We start from the raw sequence: 22,449 nt of genomic DNA on the forward strand, positions 1-22,449 counted from the left end.
ATATATGTATGTATGTATGCGTTTTGTAATGCTATACCTTCGTCCTTAACTATCTCACGCATTCGAATTAAAATAGAGGATGAGCGCACAAAAAGGCTCACACGTCCAATTATCCCCCGACTTCGCGGGATGCTCGTAAAAACGCGGCTGTCACTTTCGCCCGCTACCAGTAGCGGCGAATCAGCCAAAACCGGTCACAGGTGAGCATCGGTGAGCAGCTCAGCTCAGCTCAGTGCCCAAGGTCGTTCACGCTCGTACATCTCGAGCGTACACGCGCCGTAGATTCTTCGTGCCGCACGAAGACGCTACTCATCTTCCCGGAACGACACTCGCTGTCCATCACATCTGCATTCGCACCTCGATGGTTGCAGACACTTGATTTCGTTACGTGCATGCGTCACGCCGATCCGATAACTCGGCCTCGCGCGCACGCTCGTTCGTCAACCGAGTAACTCATTTGCTCGGGATCATTTCTCATTATGCGCTGCGACTGAGTAGCGTACGACGGTTCGTTTCGCTCACCGCGGGCGGCTCGCATAATCGTGCCTCCCGATTACACCCGCTGCTATTTCTTTTCTTATTCCGACGGTTCGTTTCCCTTCCTGCAGGGAACGAGTCCTGCGTCGGAGCTTAATCGTCGAAGGTCGGGATCTCGTCCGTGAGGTCCATGAGGTACGGGACCTCGAACCTCTTGAATTCTTACGTGGCAACTCTGACGGATGATTCGCATACTGAGACACCATTGAGACGAATGCCATTGTTCTCGCGGCTATTGCATTACATAAGCAAGATAATGAAGGTTACCTCGAACTTGAGCGAAAGTCTCTCCACCCGCTGCGACAACGTTGACCCGCATTTTAAAAGACCGCGAACCGTCTGTGAGAGACGCTCGTAATTATAAATATCCTCTGTTGAAATTAACAAATTATACGTGCGGTTCGACGTTTCTTAAGTCGTCGCTTTTTCAAATCAAGCTGGTAATTGCGAGCTACGTAGGCGCTCCTGCAATGCGAGCAAGACACCACGGTATCAGTGCTCTTGCTTCGAGCACGCGTGATTATTATTCGTTCCATTAACATGCAAATTACGTACACGCGGGCCGAACGTCCGGCCAGAACAGACCAGCGTAAATCGCAATCGCAATTGCACCACTCATAATTAGATTCATCCGCGTAATCCTCGGATAATTTATTACTTGGCGCACGGTCGCCAGCGGGTGCGGTGTGATAGAAAAATGTCTAACCAGATAGGATCATGCCAATTGAACCTGGTCGCTTTTCCTTCTCTAGACATGAGTCTATTAACTTGGAGCCTGTTACGCGCGCGTTTTCCTGTGATGGAAATCACGATAGGCGCGAGCCACGAAAAGTACGATGCGCCGCGCCGCAAGGGTAGGGCAAGGTACTCGAGCGGGACGCTAAATCACGCCTGGTCCGTTCTAAATAGCCATTAGTCGTCCGGCGAATCCGTAATTACCGAGACTAGAATATGAGAGACTAGCGTCTGCGAAGTGGGGGGAATCGTAGACGCGCAATTTATCGACTGGTTCGTTGAACCCCGGGCCGAGCGCCGGTCGTTTGCGTTCAGGAAAGCGATGCATCCTAGAAAGAGCATGGGGCTCATCTGTCGCGCTCGATACGAGTTGTCGACTGACATTACCGCGATCCAGCGTGCCGTAAGTTAACAAAACAAAAAGAGATCCGGTCGAGAGTATTAATTTCGAAAAAGGGAAGAAATCTCCTCGGCGAATAGGAACGTAGATTAGTAGCTGCAGCGTACGGCGGGCAGAAGAATCGTCTCTTTGCGAGACGATTAACGCGAATTAAATGGGACTACCGATTCTCCGGTATGAAGAAGGCTCGCGTAGATGTTCATTATGCTTAACCTTCTACAGTATACGCTCGGGCATAAAAGCATTTCGAAATCGCGAAACCACGTTTCACCGGGAGCGCACTTGAGCCGGTGATGCTGACTAGAGGGACACGGGATGGAAATTATCCTAAGTGTTGCCGTCGGCGAAACCGCCCCCAAGAGCATTAATTTATCGCATCTACACCGCGATCTCAAGAGACGATAGAGAAACGAATCCTCCTCCTCCTCCTCCTTGTTCTCCTCTCTTTGCTCATTCCCAGTAGTTGCCGGGTCGCATTCTGTTCTAGGATCGGCAGCTTCTCCGGTGGCAACATCCACCGCGGTTAATCGAAAAAAATTCTGCGAACAAGCGGTTTCGTGTAACCGTGGACGCGCACCAGGATCCGCAAATATTTCTCTCCTCGGCCCCTCCTAGTCGTAGCCCTTCTTCTTCTTCTTCTTCTTCTTCTTCTTTTTCTTCTTCTTCTCCTCCTACCGTTTCTTCTATCGCTTGTCACGGAGCCTGCTTTCGAGGTGGATCGTGTCCTTGAGCGGTACAGCGGGTCCCTCCTGGAGATCGTTTTGTCTCGCCGTCCTGCCTCGCTGGTTTTGCTCTGCTGAGCTCCTATTCCCGGTCGTTCCATTTGCATCGACCAACCGGAGGAGCCGGATGAGTATGATGAGAAGATAGAGAGGGAAAGAGAGAGAAAAGACAGTACAGCGAAGAGGAGATTAGCTTAGGATGCTGAACGCAAAAATTGCGAAACACGCCGGCTGCAACGGCGCCCGATGAGGGGACAAAATGTCCTCGTAGCTACTCGAGATCTTGCATGAGCACGACCACGTAATGTCTTCGACGATGGCAGGATCGGCTACCGCACTCTCGGTAGCGTGCGTCGTTTGCAGTTGTATTGGTTGTTTGCAAACCGGTGTTTCCAGCTTAAATAAATTTATACGACACAATTGCGATTCGCTAAGTGGGTTAGAAGTTCATTAAATTTTTTTAATCGCTAGAAAGTTTCTTTCTCCTCATCGTTTCAAAAATTAAATTTTCAAACAATTCATTCTTACGTAGAAATAAAGGATGAAATATTTCAGAATCCCGCACTTTCTTCAAGAGTCTTTTCTTGAAAGCATGTGATACTGCACCTATTCTCATCAGCGAATGTGATCCCAAGGTGATTTCAAGATGCGACTCACGTCCGTAAGTTACGTTAGATCGCTGGCATACGTCAGCAACGGTAACGGTCAACGCGATACCACCTTGGTTCTGTATCTCTGCATTATTCTCTTTCCTTCTTCAGGATAAACTTCTTGCGACATTTCATGGCAAGCACATCACAGGGAAACGCCGTAGAATTAAACGATCCGCTACGACAACGACTTAACTGTAAACGCGAGGACGCGCTTCGTTCCTTCAGTATCCTTCAACACTGTCCTCAGGTTTCGCACTTTGCTTCATTATAATACGGAGTAACGGCACAGCGACCGTCATTACGGTTAATTATTAATAATCTTATCTCCGAGAAATGTAAACTTGCTCGCTGTTTCGAACGCTCCTCTCCATTTTCATGCAGAGTTGGGCAATTAAAGTGACGTAAGTACGCGGACCAGTCAACAGCAAATTATCAGATTACTCTTAGTCGACAAAATTCTGTTAACATGATACCTTTCTTCTATTAATTGTTCAAAAAGAGGGCATCAAAAAGCAAATTAAAATAATATGAAAACTATTTATTTATCTATTACATCTTATTTGATATCTTTAAAAATCTTTAATTTATAAAAAGGTATATTTAACACAGATTGATATGCCCAGTTTGTTATTAGTTAAACTTTTAAAATTATTAGCAGAATTATTAAGTTGTCAATGTTAGATCTATCGATTTTCCTACCCAGGAAGCGACCGCTGCATCAAGGCCGTTTTTCTCTAAACTCTCATAAAGTAGCCTATTACGCGAGTCTTTCCCATAGGATTGAGATAGAGGTAACGGTCGCCGTTTAATTATCAGTCCGGTCTCTAGATGTGAAAATTTCCTCATTGGCTTCTACTTTTCATGGTGATATCTTCAAGGTCGTCGCTTCCGTGTAGCTTGTAAGACAAGTTCCTGACAAATTCTTTCCTCGTAAACCGGAGAGCAATGTAACGGAACATTCCCTGTGCGCAATACAACTGGTTAATTAACCGAACGATTCATTATATTCCCTCGACACGGCTACAAGTTTTTCCGTTAACGGTTGGCGTTTGTACTTTCTTGCGCTGATGGCACTGACGACGAGAAAAATTGCAAAAATCTTCACGAAAACGCTCGTGACGTATCTTGTATTACCTTTATTTTTCTCAAATTCTAGTTTTCGAAGGGTTCAAGATTGCGTTATCGTTCCATCATCATACGGCACAGCTGCTTCCTTCCCTTGCTCTACGGATATTAAGATTATCTCGTGCAAATGGAGCGAGGAATAGCCGCGGGCCACTTTGTTTTACGGAGAAGATAAGCGCGGCCTCATTGCGGAAGGACTCCTTGTTCTCTTTTTCCTATCCCCGCTAGTTTTCTTCTGCTTCTTCCCCTTCTCTTTTCTATCTTATTTTCCTCTTTCCGCGAGCTAAACACTGTTATCGAGACCACGATAATTCATGCATATCCGCCAAGCTAACATCAAACTGATGAAATTGATAGGTACTTCCTGAAATCCATTCGCTCGATTGTATTTCCAGTAAATACATTGGAGAGTTTGCCGTAGATTTAATATTTCATCCCGACCTGATGCTGACAAGATGTCTAATGGTTCGAACGTTTATCGAGCCTTCGTGCAGAATGTTCCCTTTACTACCCTAAGCGATCATGAGTTAAAAGTATAACTTTATTATTAATTTACAGTTATCGTTCCATAATCTTGTATTACCTTTATATTTTAATATAATATTTTTTATATTATACCTTGATTATACCATGTACGTATAATTATTCTTTAATGTTCTATATTCTATTTCTACTTTTTAAGTCATTAAGTTTATCGCATTGCTAGTTTAACGTATTCGCATCGAGGTATCTTTTTGTAAAGCCCGGCTTGCATTTTCCTAGTGTAGTCTGTAAGCGTTTAGTAATTGTTGTCCACTTTCAGGACAGAAATGATTTACACGCGCATTCCGATTCATAACCGCAGAAAAGTAATCTCTCTCTTTCGTGTCTCTCCATTACCTCGCCGCAGATGTTATCCTCGTATCACTGTCTTACGCGAGTCGACGTTTACTTATTCAGGTTTACGTGTAAACCGCCACTTTTAAACGCGAGACACACATTCCATATTCTGTACTCCGTTTCTCTCTTTCCATCCGACCGTAACTCGTCATGAGGTTAATTTCGTCGAGAACGAAGAAATCCGGGGCCGTGTTCGATGCGAGATGATGAAGTTGTCTGCTCAGTAACTTCTTCAGCTGTGCGAAACCCTCAATCTAAGATAAACGTGGACATCCTTCCTGACCGTCGCCTTGCTTGCGCCTTCTTCGGTAATTAATTCATCTTGCTTGCGGTATTACCATTGTCAATGCATCAGTATGCCATGCCATCGACCTGCTCGTCACGAAGGACGGAGCAATCTCGTTTGAATAATGCGCAAGATCGTCAATCATGAAATGTTCCTAATGTGAAATGTCGGTGGAGGAGCAAGAAGTGTCGATTCGAAGGCTACGGGTGGTTTGACTCGAAGGTCATCATATCTTCTCCCTTTTCTCATTCCATTCTATGAAGAACGAATGGAGTTCTGAAGTGAAATCAGACTTCGATGTTGAAGTCTTCTTTTTAAGAAATCTGTACGATTACTTCGTGATTGTGTCTACGTCGGGAAGTATCCTTACTTAGTAAATTGTGAGAAAACCCGAAAACTTTCGTTAAGGACCCGCTTGTTAGTGCGTGCAAGAATATACGAGATTCTTTGAAACGCAATTTATCTCGTTAACGTTTCTCCAGTACCTTCGAGAGGCAAGCTTCGCCAATCGTCCGCTTTGCCTACGATAAAACCTGGAATAATCTCCACGGAAAATGAAGACGAAGATGAAGATGCGAGTTGAAAGGCCGTTTATGAGCTTCGTTTGATTACCGCTTCCCTGATATGAAACCTTAAAGTACAGACGTAGATTTCTGTACGCGTCTATCTTCGGTCTTCACTTGAACGTTTCTTCCCATCGTTAAATGTCAGAATTTTCCATGATAATGTGGCTTCTAACAGAATACACAGCTATAAAAGTTTGCCTTTATCCTCTTTAGTATCAGTAGAATGATCTCTTCATACCTTCAAGAGCCAACCGCCTTCGCAAGATAACATTCTTCTCTGATTTAGCATATGTTTCGTTATTGCGCGTGAACTTGACGCGAAACACGACCGTGTCTCTCTATTTTTCGCGCAATTTATAAAAGAAGAAGAAGAAACGTCCTCGGTAAGCGTTATTTCAACCGACTGATTTATAGAACTCGTTACAACGACGATACATCATTTTAATATTCGCCGTTGTGGGACAAGTCTTGCCGCGCCGGAATAGTATATTTATGGTGTCTACCTTGGATAATATCCCGGATGGATGGAGATGAGAACTCGAAAGGTCGGCCTTCTCTCTCGCCTCCTTGATTATTATTCCCGCGCTATGATAGCGCGAAGAGCGAAAGGGCTCCTACGCCACACAGGTCGTTGCACCAGGACGAAGCTTCCCGCCACAGGGGAGCATAGCAGCGTAATCATATTTTTTTTACTTCGCTTGTTCCGTCTTCGGTTAGCTTGTCTTCGCCCGTCTTCTGCATGGTACACCGACGACGATATCTAGCTGCTAATTACTTGGAGGATTTATCAAGATCGCTTGGCGTGCGTTCCAATGTGCGGTCCGTCGAATCGATCGATGGATTCGATTCGACCGACCGATCTCAAGTTATCATTCGCCTTGATCACTGAAAGGCAATGGATCCTCGGGATCACGCTTCTCACGGAACATCGTGGCGAGTCCCACGCTATCTAGAATCATAGTAACACACACAACACGACATACTTTTTTCTACCTAAAATCAACGTGACTCTCGATCAATTATAAAGAATTCTAAAAAGTTTGAGATATTTTTCTTGTATCACTATATTGAGGTGTACATTTATCAGCTCTTTCTCACGGAAAAAAGAAGCGAGTTCCGCGTCAATTTCACGGCTCATTCGATGGATGAAATATTGAAAAAGAAATCGAGCTCCGCGAAAATCTTTCTAAAGATCTCTCAGTTGCTCCCAGCGAGAAGTTTAAGTACTATTTACGTACCTTCATTGTTTATGAATCCGTCTTTCTATGCCGGGTTTCGTTTCGCTTCTTCTTTTCTACCATTCTCTTGCTTCCTTCCTCGTATTCTCGCGTTCCTGCGAACTCATTATTTATGAATCCACACTGGTGCTACTGGTCTACGTGCGTCGTGGAGATAGTACGTGGTTCATCGGGTTCATCGCGGTAACCCGGTGCTGCGCGAAAATATTCAGCTACTCGGAAGCTGCAAAGATATATGTGACGAGAAGAATCAATTCATAGACAATTATATTTTCTTTCAGTTGATTTATTTTCTATTCTAATCTTCCATACTTTCTTCTCATTTTTAATTAGAATAACACACTTTACGAGATAATTTAAAAATATATATTATTTATATATTTAGACATTTATGTATTTACTGATGAATTATCTAATTACTCACAAACGTCGTACATCACATTATTGTTGCCTTGTATAATATTGCTGTTCAAGCTTCACGTGAACCATGCGCTCACGCGAAAGTCTGCCTTTCGCTTTCATGTAAATTTTAGTCGTGAGCAGTCGGATTCATCACGAAAGCGGATGTAGTATCGTGACGGGAAGCGCTTCGCGCCGTGAGGGTGTGAAACGACCCTAGACGAAGGAGTGATTCCTCTCCTCGGAAAGTCGGAACGTTGGCTCTCGCCCTATCGCAGCATCATTCGGGAGAGAAAGAGCGAGGTATAAGACGAGCGACGGCATACGTGAGCGTAACGTGCACGATGTATGTGCTCTTAGCAGAAATAACAATCTTGCCATTCCTTAAAACTTTTCCCCTTTCTCTTTCGTCGACGCCGGGGATGCAACAGCGAGTAAACAATTTTCTTCACCGTCTAATCAGTTCCACCTAGGTAACCACGTAAGTCGGAACTGGCAAATGTTGACGGGACGTCAATTCACATTCGGTTGATGCTTTAATCGAGATAATTATACTTCATTCACAATGTTTTTTATTGACCAATTATTACCAGGCTTCGTACACGCTCATAAGAAGGTATTCTACGGAATACTGAAACATGGATATTTAACAGCCGATGAGATCTTCTCTGTTGCGGTCTTCTATAAATATAGGAAATAATATGGAGAACAAGCTGCCGTGTCTTTAATATCTGAGAAATTTCCTGGTGAAGCTATTAATTCGAACGGCATTGACGTTGCAAGGAGCATAAATCTACATGTTTCAGTAGCCGAAGGGTGCATTCAGATGCATCTTATTATACAAATGCATAACACAATGATTACGATTAGTACTTCTAGGCAGTTTATCTTACGTTGCAAATCATCTACGACGTTTCTTAAAAAGATTATGAAAAAAACGGAACTATACAGTGTAAATTATTTTACCATTTTTCTGAAAGGAGCAGTAAAATAAAGTTATGTAAAATAGTAGAATAGTTTAGAGTGTATTTCCCTGCAGTTCGTTACGGTAATGTATCTGTCTAATGTACATGGAACGAATTTGCAAGAATCGTAAATGACCCCATAAACGCCCGATTCGTTTTACGAAAAGACAGCTTAACGTCGTGACGCCATAATTGAATCTTCATGAACTCTCGAGAGCCTGTCATAATTATGTAGTACGAGACCTCCACGACGCTGCATTATCCAAAGATGGCGATCGTGACTTGATAATTAACGGTTTATGAAGATTTCTGGATTCAGATAAACGCTGTGGACATGCATTTAACCGTAATAATCATTAGTATAAAATTACCTTAATTGTTTGTCAAGCGTTTAGATATCATGTATATTGAAAACCTCTTCGAGAGTGATATTTTTTTCCATTCGACTTCTCGTTTAATCTGTAAATGTGCCATTTTACGACATCAGAAGCAGGCATAACTGCAAAACGATCGTCAATCCATAAAAGTCCCATTTCCTCCCTTTGCTAATCGCTGGAGTATGCTAACAATCTCCTATAATTGGTACATAATCATGTATCCGCATATTATAATGACTTTTATTGGCAAAATCCTGGCAGAAAGTAATCAAATTCTTCGCTATCGGGGGAAACGCGTTTCAATAAGAGAGAAACGACACGACTCGTCAAAGTACGGTAGGCGTGCGGTTCGCACGAACTCATCGACGATTACCGGAAGTGTCGATCTCGCATGGCGAATGCGCCTTGGGCGCCTGCGGAACATCACCAGCCTGCGAACCTGTCGACCAGGTCTCGCGCCAGACGGGACTGGTTGTGACGTAAAGGTCAGGGGCATCGTGCGTACGCGGAATAATTTTTTCCCGCGCCTACAACGGTCGGGAGTCGGGAGACACGACGTCTACCGTGAGATTGTTAAGGTCGTTCATGCTACCATATTGCATATCTTGATCACCGCTTGATATAAATCGACGTGAATTGGAACACGAGAATATATCGTGACTGTAGATAACCAAGAGTTCATTTATCCTTGCCTGAGCTGTTCGATTTCATAGAAACGTGAGTTAGGAGTTGAGAATTTCAGTGAGACATTCCGCAGCAAACAAATTGACGTTATTTGTTGTCATTTTAATATCATTTAACGTCTTTTTTTTCACATCAAAATGACGATAGATGGCATCAGCTGTTTGCTGGGATGTAACCGAACCGATGCTAAGTTCAATAAATCTATGAGTCATCCAGACCCTTCGTCTTATTCGAAGATGAAAAGGTACGTTCTGTGAAATCCCGGAAATCCGAGTTTCTCAGGTAACTCGTGACCCCGCATAAGGCGAAGAAGAAATCCATGCTTCTTCCGCGCGCGCGCGCACGCATTTCTTTCACCTCGGCAGTCGCATTAATCTTCGTAACAGTGCATCAACCTGCCTACCGAGCGCACCTAAGCGCATTCCTCATTGTTAGCGCGCGACTTTGCCACGACGTGCATCTCGTGGGTGCGGGATTGCGAGGAAAGACCACGGGGCCGCAGATGGAGAGGGGAGGATGAACCTTTGGCCTCGGTGCAGGCCACGATGTGGCTCTCCTTCCCTCTGGCGATCTCCAATGGAGCTCTATTATACTCGGTGACCTCGAACTCCACGAAACTACGTGGCTAATCTCGAGCTGTTCGGGTATGATGATCATATCTGCATTCTTGTTATCGTAATGTAGGCTGGCAAATCAGACGTGCACGAGCGGGAAGAAAGTTGGTCAGCAAAGTTGACTCGTTGGGAAATCGGGTGAACTACAGTTGCGCGCAGATTTATGTAATAATGGCATTGTTCGGATTCTTGGAGCATCCGCGGAATGTATTCAGCGCCGAAAAGATAAAGGAGATTCATATAATTTTATTATCACTTGTAGAAGCATATTAGACATGGTGGACAAATGGAAAGTATTGATATGTAGAACATTTTGTGGTTTTGCGGACATTAGACTCTCGTTTCTTAAGAAGCTAACATCCTTTGCACGAAGAAAATTAAGGACGATAACGAAAACGGCCGGGTTTCAGAAATTACCAGCATTAGCGTGACATGTCCGCCACGGGCTAGGAAAAGATTGATTGTGAAGGAAATACGCACGTTCTATTTTCGATGCTCACGCATGGCGGTTAAATTATTTCTTGTGCGGCGCTGTTATTACTGCGAGATAAATTATTCGAGATACCAAAGAGAGAGCGTGAAAAGCCGATCTCGCGAGCCAGGGGATCGAACTCGTCCTGTTGAGGATCGAGACCTACAACATCGATGAGAACGGTGAGAAGGGCGTCTCCCGCGTAACTAGATGCGGGAAAGGAACAGAACAAAAGAAAAACGGCAACTGGAAGAAACTAGGAAGCGGTCTCGTGAAACGCGAGCAAAACGTAGTCCCGCGTGGTGTGCGGGAAGTTGTAGCACTTGCACGCTTCCAACTAGCAAGCAGATTACAAGAGTGCACTCGACGGAATAGCAAACGACGCGATTTTTTTTCAACTGTAATCATCTTCTCGAACTTTTCATGAGTACTAAATTCTCGTTCAACAAACGACCATATCGCTCAGCAGATTCTCCGCGCTGATGAGGCGTGTAACCGGGGTGATTAACTTTACCCTTTCATTAGAATCCACTCTGATCGAGAATTATACCGGATTAACGTGTATCTGATTACTGGAAGTGGAATTTCCGCGCGCACAATCGTTTGAATTAATGCTCAGGTATTGACTTGCTTCATTGGAAAAGTAATGCTACGCGTATTCCTACATATGCTGGGGTGTATTATTATGTAATTTTTTAATTATTTGGCGTACGTGGCACGCAACAATTATTCCTTGTAGGAGGCTGTACACGAAAAGAATAATTTTGCTGAAAAAAAAATTGAAAATCTATAGTTTTGGATTAGCTGGATACAGATCTAAAAGTAATTTTGTTGGACGGTTAAAATAATTTTATTATCAAAATTTAAACTGGTTGCTAGAATAAACATTTTTTCAATGTTGCTCATCATTTTTAAATTGCCAGTATAATTATTTTGATAGTCCAACAAAGTGGTTTTCAGATCTGTATTCAGCAAAATTTTAAATCTTTTTTGACGAGAATATATTTTTATTTATAACATCCTGACTCTGTTGTTCTCAACTTCACAATTTCTGCGTTGGAAATCTACTTGTTCGAATTCGTATCATGTTATATTGTAATTTTCATTAAATTTGCGAACACAATTTTTGGTATCAAGAGAAAAAAGTTTTAGTTTGTTTTATCAGATAAGGAAATTTTTTTTATCTATATGTAACTTTATATTCTAAACGTACTGAAGATAGTCAGATATTGACCGAAACGTTTACTTATTTTATATGAAATACATGTTTTAAGCAAATTACATCAAGCGTTGTGGCTGTATGCTCTTTATTGTTTATATTTTTTAAATCTTTTAGCAAAATTATTTTTTCCGTGTTGGAATCAGCTCCGCGCCAATTCGAAGAACAATACTCGGTCAGGCTAATTCTAATTACGGCTTCTGTAACTGTGATTTCCTCATTCTCATTGCAGATGGGCTCGTTTGCGATCGGAACGGTAACAGCCACGGCCGCGAGCCTGATATTCATGGCACTGTTGGCGAGCGGCGACGGTGCGTTGGGTAAGTTTTCTCTAAAATTAGTCGAGGCTTTCGTCATTACGTTCTAATGGAAATTTGTGTTGAATAGAATTCTATAAGAACCTTCCGATTGCTCATGTAATGAAAGGATGTACTGAGGATGCTTCTATAGAGGCAAAATTGCTTCCACGTTTCAGCCAGGACGGCGTTTGAGAAGCTTACCGACTACGATTACCGCGGCACTACCTATTACAGCGTGAGGAATCTGTCGTTGTACGAGTGCCAAGGATGGTGCAGGGAGGAGGCAGAATGTCAGGCAGCCGCGTTCTCGTTCGTCGTGAATCCCTTGGCGCCGATGCAGGACACCCTCTGCCAGCTGCAGAACGAAACGGCCGCCACGAATCCGGCGGCGCAGCCCCAAAGAGCCGCCAATATGTACTATATGACAAAATTGCAGATAAGATCCGGTGAGAACTGGCGTATCCGTTAACGGTCAAACATTTAACATTTACAATATTCTTTCGATTCTTTAATATTCTGAGGAATAATAAATACACTGCTGTTGTTATAATACTCGTTAATGTGATCCGGTTACCTAGGAAGCGGCGGATGAAAGCGTAATAAACGGAGAAAGAAAAATGACGAATAAAAAAAATAATTTACACAAGATTGAAATTTTTACGATGAGAAAGACCGTTATGGTATTTATGTGCCTAGCAAAATAATACGAAGAATAGACAGTAAAATACGATAATCCGAGTTTTAAACTCGAAGCGAATAGGTTTGACAGTATCGGCATAGCCGCTTTCACAAAGCAAATGCTAACTGACGGCGTTTCGTCAAACGGAAAAAAGGGTCGCCCAGACAAACAAAATAATTTACATTGTTAAGTGCGGCTAGTTAAAAGATTTAAGAACAATTTGATTTACTTAGAAAAACAATAAACGTCATGTATCTTTACAAACAAAGATACATTTAAATCGGACGCACTTAATGCAGAAAATATTGTATTATTTATAATATATTTTAAAACAGTAAGAATCAATCAAATTACTTACGATAATCAAAAATTTTCTATTAACATTTTCATAATAGAGAAAATATAATGTAATATTATTGATATATACCGACGAAAGTAACAACCAAGGATCATTTTTTAGGAAATAATATTTCAAAATTAATTTTACTGTAAAACATAATTATATTATTACAATTATTATAGTAGTTATCATAACTAACGTTATAGCGCCAAGATGAAGTTAAATGTTAGTACTTTAAGCAATTTTTTCTTTTAAAAGAAAATGTACAAGAAACTTCTCACAGGTGTGTGTGTGTGGTCAGGTAGTCAGTTCTTTGTTCGTTGTTCAACCCTCGTATTCGCGCAAAATAGCCTTTACTTTCAGATTTTCCTCGCCGAGCTGGGTCATTGAATCGACAGCTTTACAATATGTGTTATAGCATTTGTGAAAACTACGCTGAACGCATTTAAACAGAAAGGTTGTCACTATACCTGCACGTCCGCAAACCATGAAAAGTCTTAGAATTTTGAAGAAGATTCTTATATTAACTTAAGTCTGTTTAATGTCTTTAGATGTATGCCGCAGTTCATTATTTATGAAAGCATTTTATCACGTTGGAACACTAAGGATATTATTTCATTTGTGCGTTTTTACCGTACGACAAATGTGTACAGAACAGAGAGGTCCTCGGATCTCTCTATCCCATAGCCAATCAATAGGTTTGAAAAATTTGTCGTACGACAAAAACGCACACATGAAATATCACCCTAACAAAAGGATTTTAAAAAAACTTGCTGTTTCTGCAAAACGCATAATTAGTTTTTATATTGACATATGCATTCAAAATTTAATTGCACCGAATGTTCAATAATATTCTAAGAAAATGGGTCTTCCGTCATTTCTGTTGAAAAAAAACTGTCTGCCATACACACATATACGCAAACATAAGGTCTGTTTTTTTGTGGCTGAACTAGTGTACACTTTTGGAACTTAAAATGAGATAGATATATGTTTGATATTTGTTTAAAGTGAGAAAGAGAGTTCTAGAACAGTCTAGTGCAGGAACAGAAAACAGACAATAGGGGTCGATTTAGGGGGACAGAGCATTTTTCACTTCCTCCCCAATAAAATTATCGATAAAGTGACGCCTTCTAATAATTTTTATCTTTTGCTTTTTTTAACAAAATATTTTTTAACAACTACAAATAACTAAAATTGCGAGAAAACGTTGGTCAGCCGATACGCTACGTAACGTTGCTCTGCGGCGAATTAGCTAACGCGTCGTCTGTTGTCCGTAATCGAAAAGAAAGCTTTCTTTCTTGACTTTGTGTATTGAATATTCTGTTTGTACAATTTGTTTTCCATATAAAAGATAATCTACATATTTCAATACATTTCTGTCTCCCTCTCTCGATAATGTAAAGACTATTAAAAAAAAGGTCATTATTTGAAATGTTTTCGCCTTGTCCCTCCCTAATATTTTTTCCAAATCGATGTCATTGTACCCAAATATAATCTTTGTAGCTTATTTATTTTAATTAATTTATTAGAATACATTTCTCTCCATAACATTTTTCTATAAACTTCCACAGTTGCATACGATTAAGCAATATTTTTTGTGAAATTCTTCAATACTTTAAATATTGGCAATATCTGGTTTTATTCAATATTTTAACATACGCTCTTCCGTATATAATCCGGGAATTTTTGGAGGAAAATTTCTTGCGCTTCAAAAAATTGCGTGTTGTCTATTTAACGAGTAAAGCGATTTTCTTGGTGAGTTGTTCCGCGTTGTGAGGCACTTAGCTGTTTGTCATAAAACCGCTCGCTACCTACTTTGACCGATGAATAGGATAAACGAAATTTCGAGAAAGAATGGGCTTTGTTCCAGTGACCCATCGTTACAAATCAGCTTACAAACTGCAAAATTTTACATAAGCTTCACCTTTCTTCAATTTTCTTCGCACAAGAAAGACACTTTATTTGTCAGTTTGTCTTTGTTCTCTGTCCCTGCTCGTAAAATATATAAAGGACTTTGTACAATTCTTGAAAAGAAAGAATGGAATCGAGCTGAAACTATTTAAAATACGCTTCCATTGAAAATAATATACTATTATTATCAGATCTATTTTCAGTGGAAGCATTTTAGAAATAGAAAACATTTTTCATATTGCTGGGATCTACATAAGAAGTAATACCCAGACAGGGTTGTCAATTTTAAAATTTATTTTCTGTAATAATCCTGATCTGGGATTTCTAAACTAACTGTCTGTAGAAATCAAATAATTTATTTGCAGAAATTGTGACAGAATTAACTTTGCCACAAATCATCATTACGTAAATTATAAAATATTAAAGTTACAGCCAATTTTGTCATTTATAAAAATTGTGCAAGTTTTTTTTAGAATTGAATGTAGAATTCAGTAAATATTTTATATAATCGATTGATAAAATAATGGGTGTCTTATTAGCCTGACGAAGCTTCGCTCAGAACGAACGATTTGTCAAATGCCACGGTCAGGAATTTGTACGGCCGGCGGTGATTCATCCGTAAAGTAGTCATGCGTCGCAGCGGTTCGTTGGCATCGCTTCCGCCATCATCGGCAGCTCTAGCGCCGGTTTTGAGGGTGTAACAAAAGAAATTGGAACGCCGAACGGGATCGGCCGAAATACATTCCGGGCCCGTGTGCCAAAGAGCGTAGTTTACGTGCGTCATCATCAGATAGCGATGCCAAGTCACATGATAGCATCTCATGATTTTTCATCGCAGAGTCTTTAGCAATGGGCTTCACATAACCCGTCTTTCATTACGTCATACTCCGGGAATTTCGATAAACATTTCATCATTTCAAAAAAGAAAGCAATAAGTTCAAGAGATCTTCCAAATTATTAACAATGATATCTCTTTAATTATCTTATGATCTAATTTTTTACCTGATGCTTTTAGTATTAATCGAATATAAATAAATTTACTTGGATCAAAACTGATTTTTCTGACTTTTATCTGGTGATTTCTTGAATTTGATTTTTTTTGTTTTTAAGGAGAAAATGAAAAAATGCGGTAATTTTCAAAATATTTATATGAATTGTAAAATATTAAAATATTTGTATAGTTACAAATAAAACGTGTTTGTCAAATCGCAGATTGTAAGTGTTATTAGAATGCATACATATATAATACGAAAGAGAAGTAAAAATATCTCTATAGATCTATATTATTTTAGAAAACGTTTGTTTACGACCATGGGCCTTCGAGCGCATCTCAAATAAAATGATTCGTGGGTTGGACAACGCATTAATTTACACGTCCACAAAGGAAGCTTGTCTCGCGGCTTGCTTAAACGAGCACCGTTTCACCTGTCGCTCCGTTGAATATAATTACGTGACGCTCCAGTGTCATCTGAGCGATTCAGATCGTCGAACGACGGGCCAATACGTTCAATTCGTGGATGCGCAAGGAGTGGATTATTTCGAAAATTTATGCCTGAAAGGTAAGCGATTGTGAAGAAAATTTTGGAAAAATAATTCTAGATATATCGTCGATAAAAAAGAAATAAAAATTTTCTATTTAATCGGGTGCTAACAGGAAAAGAGGCATGTAAGGCTCAAAGGATCTTCCAGATGCCCAGAATCGGTGTGGCGGACGATAAGGTTGCACAATATGCGGGCCTGCACTATTATACGGATAAAGAGTTGCAGGTTCAAAGCGAGTCCGCTTGCCGATTAGCCTGCGAAATCGAGAATGAGTTTCTTTGCAGATCTTTCCTTTACCGCGGCGCGCCACAAGGGTCGGCTTATAATTGTCAGCTCTTCCATTTGGATCACTGGACTCTCCCGGATGGACCTTCCACGTATCTTAACGCGGAGAGGCCTTTGATCGATAATGGAGAACGAGTTGGCACCTACTTCGAGAATTTCTGCGAAAGTAAGGGATATAGATTAAGAGAATTTAAACATGTATGCGCGATGTATTAATCACACGTTATTATTTTAGAGGGTACCGGGCCAATATCAGACCCGTTGCCGGTCGTTTTTGAGACTACGGAAGATTCTACGATAAACAATCTCACCCGCAACGACATTAATTGCGACAAGACCGGAACTTGTTATGATGGTACGGAATTGATATAATAATATAATACCATATAAAAATGTAAATTTAATACTCTTGTCTAATATTAATCTTAATGATTAATATTACAGTATCGGTTGACTGCAAAGATACTCGTATTGCTGTCCAAGTTCGTACAAATAAGCCTTTCAATGGACGTATTTATGCTCTCGGACGATCTGAGACTTGTAATATTGATGTTATTAATAGCGATCTCTTCAGGCTCGACCTCACGATGAGCGGACAAGATTGTAACACTCAAAGCGTGGTAAGTATAATATATAAAATGATGATAATAACATTGAAAAGTAATGTAACTGCATTTTTTAAGAGTTTTTTTAATTGTAATAATTTTTGAAAATTATTTTGTTTGCATTCTTCTAAATATTAATTCTTGCATATGTTACAATTTTATAATTACAAAATTTTCTATTGATGCCTGATAAATATGCATGCTTAAAAGAAATTACCTCAAGCAATTAGCACTACTAAGTTACAAATATTGTATCACATGCCCAACATTTTCAATCTGTTACATTTGATCATTATTTGATCATTGACTAACACTGCACATTGCACACTTATCATCAATACGCAATATAATTGTTTCCTCACATCTTCATATTAAAAAAAAAATCTACAAAGAATTTACGCTAATGCACGTACCTCTCTCTTTGAGTACATAATCTCTGTTTGTACTTTCTTTTCACCATGGCAGCGTGACGGTTTTCAGACTGGAATATATTCAAACACGGTTGTACTACAACATCATTCCGTGGTAATGACAAAGGCCGACAAAATCTACAAAGTTAAATGCACATATGATATGTCCTCGAAGAATATTACATTTGGCATGATGCCGATCAGAGATCCAGAAATGATCAGTATTACTAGTGCACCGGAAGCGCCTCCACCAAGAATTCGCATCCTCGACAGTCGATCGCGAGAAGTTGAAACTGTACGCATTGGTGACAAATTGACGTTCAGAATCGAAATCCCGGAAGACAGTAAGTTTGCTTTCAGCAAATTAATTTTTCTCTTAAAAAAGAAAGAAAAGTTAATTCAATAACGAGATACAATGAGTTCCCGACAATTTACAAAAATTAATATTAATATTTTGCAGCTCCTTACGGCATTTTCGCTCGTAGTTGCGTAGCTATGGCAAAGGACTCGAAAAGCACGTTTCAAATTATCGACGACGAAGGGTAAGGACGATTTTATTTTGTTTAATATTTCTTAATTATGCTTAGTAAAAAAAATAAAAAGCTAACAAAATCTTAAACATTTAAATTTTTAGATGTCCCGTCGATCCTTCCATCTTCCCCAGTTTCACTCCCGATGGTAACGCTCTGCAATCTGTATACGAAGCCTTTAGGTTCACCGAATCTTACGGCGTGATCTTCCAGTGTAACGTGAAATACTGTCTAGGACCTTGCGAACCGGTAATTAATTGATTTCTCATTTCTCTTATTATAGGAAAAGAAAACCTCTAATAATTTCTTTCATTTCAGGCTGTTTGCGAGTGGGGACGTGAATCCGTGGAATCGTGGGGCAAGAGACGCAGAAGAAGTATTGCAAACTCAACGGAGGAGAAAGCTGAAGATATGACTCTGTCTCAAGAGATTTTAGTTCTCGACTTTGGCGATGAGAAACAATCCGATTTTCTAAAGAACGATGCCAGCATAGACTTTAACGAAGCAGGTAAAATCATGAACACACATTCGTATATCTGGACATAAAATGTTTTATAATTCGCTACGCAAACTGAATGCGCTATTGTATTTACAGACAAAACAGTAACCATTGTGGAGCCATGTCCAACCAAAACTTCGGTGCTAGCGCTCGGGGTGACGTGTGCTCTTTTGGTGCTCATCTATATCTCTACGATTTTCTGTTACTATATGAAGAAATGGCTGACACCTCGCAAAATGATGCCTTAAAGAACGAAAAGAATTCGTTCGCAGAGCGCATTTGCAAAAGTAAATGGGAAAAAAACGATAACGAAGAGTGCGAGAGTTCACACATACATTCACACGCACACACACGCATACTCATGTCGTAAGTTATCAAAGGATTCATACTTCGCCCTTTCATTTCTATTGTATGTTCATTTTCATTATATCTACAATGGATAAAGCGCACACATAAAGAGATGGAAGATAAGAAATCGATATTCAAAAGAGATAATCATATTATCATGACGCGCATCTGAACTACCCTTAATGCATTTAGCATCCTATGCAACATATCATTGATGATTATACGGAGATCGATTATAGAAATCGATTATACCATGTCAATGAATACTGATATTATCGGCGACGCTATAATGCTTATTAATATAGACCGACATTTTCAACAGAATTATTTAAAACTGTTAATAATAGAACGCATGTGAAAATAAGTTTACGCAAATATTAAAAATTACTTTGACCGACGAGATGAAGATCATACGAATCTCTTGTACTATGCATATATTGAAATGCAAACACCTACGCGAACTCGAGATCTCGGATGAAGAGGATGATTCGACTCGTCTCAGCTGAAGTAATATTTAGCAAGGAACAGCTCATGAATATCGTAACTTTTACGAAGATAACATATTTTAAGACGGTCACAGATTATATAACAAATGCGTAAATTGTAACAGTGCAATATTACATTTTCGTTAAATGCTAAATATATTAGACTACTGCCAGGCTTCAATATATACAACCACTTCGTGTGGATTCGTGTACTTAATAAGCTATTTATTTTTGGCCACTAAAATGTGCTGAAATATTGTTGAAATAGCAATTGCGACTGGTTTTTTTGTGCTGACGCAATTTATTTTTATATATGAAGAAAACACAATGCTACATCAGCGACTGTGATTGAAATTTGAATGATGGTTTGCGCATGTCGGACGTTGGAAGTGTTGAAAAGTTGGCGACTCTTCCGCACACATACATACAGACACACGCATATGTACACGACATATTTCGCGGAGCTCACTCGCGACTAAGCCACCTTGAAAATGCAATCAGTAGATTTTATGTAAGAATATTCTTAGAAACAGCTAACTGTGTCCTCTAGTGGCTACTTCTGATCGGGTTGCAAGGAGAACAGGAGCGAGCGACGAATTTATTTTTAATGTTGCTCGAAGTGAAATTTTTGGTATTGTCCGAACGATTGAGACAGTTTTGATTTATAGTAACGGAGATCGATTTGTAACCCGCATCAAGACTAGCGATATTTAAAGGTTCACGCTTCACTAACGTCTTTAATGATACAAATAGCATTAAGATAGCGATTAAGCATGTAAGCATAGACGAATGAAGGAAAAAAAGAGAATAACCGAGAAAATATATTTTCTCGGATTTAGCGAATTCTTGAAGCGGTTCGTACTTTTTACTAAAAAAAAAAGGAAGAAATTTCACGAAGAAAAAGACACAACGATAAATTTTATTCACGTACACAAGTTTCATTCATCTGAAAAAGACCATCAATATCATAGCGATTATAATTAGCGTTGGAATTGGGAACTGAATTAACTGAGGCGAAGGAAATGTCTCAAAGTACGAACTTCTTGTAAGAAGCCGCTAAAAAACTCTTTCAAAAGACTTACAAGCAGGAGTACCTCTACTCGTAAAACTCGTACTGATACTGGAAATGATGGAAGAGAAGCACTCGATCATTCAGTTACTGAGGTGTAGATAGTCTTCTGCGTGTGTTTCTGAAGCTCGAAAGACTTTGAAATTTTAGCTGTACGCGTTCAGAGTGTTAAGACAAGAAATACTCGAGGTACAATGTACTATCGGCGAGATAAGTGGCCGAATAATTCTATAAGGACAATGATATTTTCTCCCAATTTATCAACTCCACTCAATTTATAAACTCGTTCAATTTATAAATATTTTGCGGAATATTCTTCTCGTTTCTTCAAATACTGTCATAATGAATGTGAGAACACGTAAATATCTATTTTGAAATAAAATCTTTATTTTAAAAATAAATATGTAAATAAGTACTTCAGTATATTATATTTTGTTAATTTATGGCGTAAATGTTGAGACGAGAGAAACATATTATCATAAAAATAGGAATAACCCAGTGAGAAATGACAATGGAATCGTCATCGATGTCGATTCGATGTCGAAATCATCGAATCGACGTTAATTCGACATCAATTCCATTGTCATTTCTCACTGAGAAAAATATTCGATTCAAAAATATACACTTTATAAGAACTAATTTTACAATCATTTTATTTCTTTACAATTAATTATTAAGTAATTTATAAGTAAAAAATACGTATTCATTTGGAATATAGTGACATATCAATTTGGTATCAATTGGGATCTAAGTCGCACGTCCAATATGGCCGCTTCAATAAGGATAAGGGGCTCCGCACAATAAAAGGAGGGAACAGAGAATAAGATTTTCAACCTATCAGAACACACAGTGAGTATTCCACAATACATGATTTCTGATAGGTTGAAATTCTTATTCTCTGTTCTCTGTTCCCTCCTTTTATTGTACGGAGCCTCTTGTCCTTATTGAGGCGGCCATATTGGACGTGTGACGTCACTTAAGATCCCAATTATATACGAATTTTTTTTTACTCTAGAGACGTTACGTAATTCATAAACAGCATAAATTGGGTGGAGTAAATTAAGACTTCCGGTTAAGGTGCTTGCTCTAAAAGGGTCACAAACAAAATTGACAATTTTTGAATCAAAAGGATGATGGAGAAGGATTAAAAACGATATCTTCATTAATAATTGAACTGTTTGGAATTTTTTTTTAATTTACAGGATACGTTTTTAAGAAGGTGATAAAGGAAAGAATTGAAGTAAATTATTATTAGAATTATTAAAATTATTGAAATTTTTATCGAGTTTATGTTGTGTTGAAACAATATTTATTTATTTAGAAACGCTTATGTGACTCCTTATACAAAACAATTTACAAAATGTATATATTTATATATATATATTATTAAGTCGAACTGTGCAGTAACATTCAGAAATGAACACACATACGCATCAATACGCATCAATCACATATATTTGTACCCTATTTATATACGCGAATGTTTCAATAATTAAACTCAGATCAGTTTTGACAGAATCTTTTTTTCCTTTCTAACCATTTATTTACAGATCTGCTTGCCAGATATGGTACAGTG

At 39.5% G+C, this 22,449-nt stretch overlaps 1 protein-coding gene across 2 annotated transcripts in view; it reads left to right on the forward strand.

The window, feature by feature from the left end:
* Window positions 1-21,226, forward strand: part of tyn (trynity) — a 40,234-nt gene extending 19,008 nt beyond the window's left edge. The window contains exons 2-12 of one of the 2 annotated variants that reach the window (XM_018513411.1): window positions 12,104-12,191; window positions 12,347-12,616; window positions 16,393-16,659; window positions 16,755-17,093; window positions 17,163-17,282; window positions 17,372-17,547; window positions 17,998-18,286; window positions 18,403-18,484; window positions 18,577-18,721; window positions 18,791-18,980; window positions 19,068-21,226. In XM_018513411.1, coding sequence (XP_018368913.1) covers window positions 12,104-12,191; window positions 12,347-12,616; window positions 16,393-16,659; window positions 16,755-17,093; window positions 17,163-17,282; window positions 17,372-17,547; window positions 17,998-18,286; window positions 18,403-18,484; window positions 18,577-18,721; window positions 18,791-18,980; window positions 19,068-19,219 — 2,118 coding nt within the window. In that variant the 3' untranslated portion in view covers window positions 19,220-21,226. The remainder of the gene's footprint in view (window positions 1-12,103; window positions 12,192-12,346; window positions 12,617-16,392; window positions 16,660-16,754; window positions 17,094-17,162; window positions 17,283-17,371; window positions 17,548-17,997; window positions 18,287-18,402; window positions 18,485-18,576; window positions 18,722-18,790; window positions 18,981-19,067) is intronic. The other variant, XM_018513412.1, reaches the window with a different exon arrangement.
* The last annotated feature ends 1,223 nt before the right edge of the window (window positions 21,227-22,449 follow it).

The sequence above is a fragment of the Trachymyrmex cornetzi genome, unplaced genomic scaffold (assembly GCF_001594075.2).
Source record: "Trachymyrmex cornetzi isolate Tcor2-1 unplaced genomic scaffold, Tcor1.1 scaffold468, whole genome shotgun sequence".
In the NCBI taxonomy this organism is placed as follows: Eukaryota; Metazoa; Arthropoda; class Insecta; order Hymenoptera; family Formicidae; genus Trachymyrmex; species Trachymyrmex cornetzi.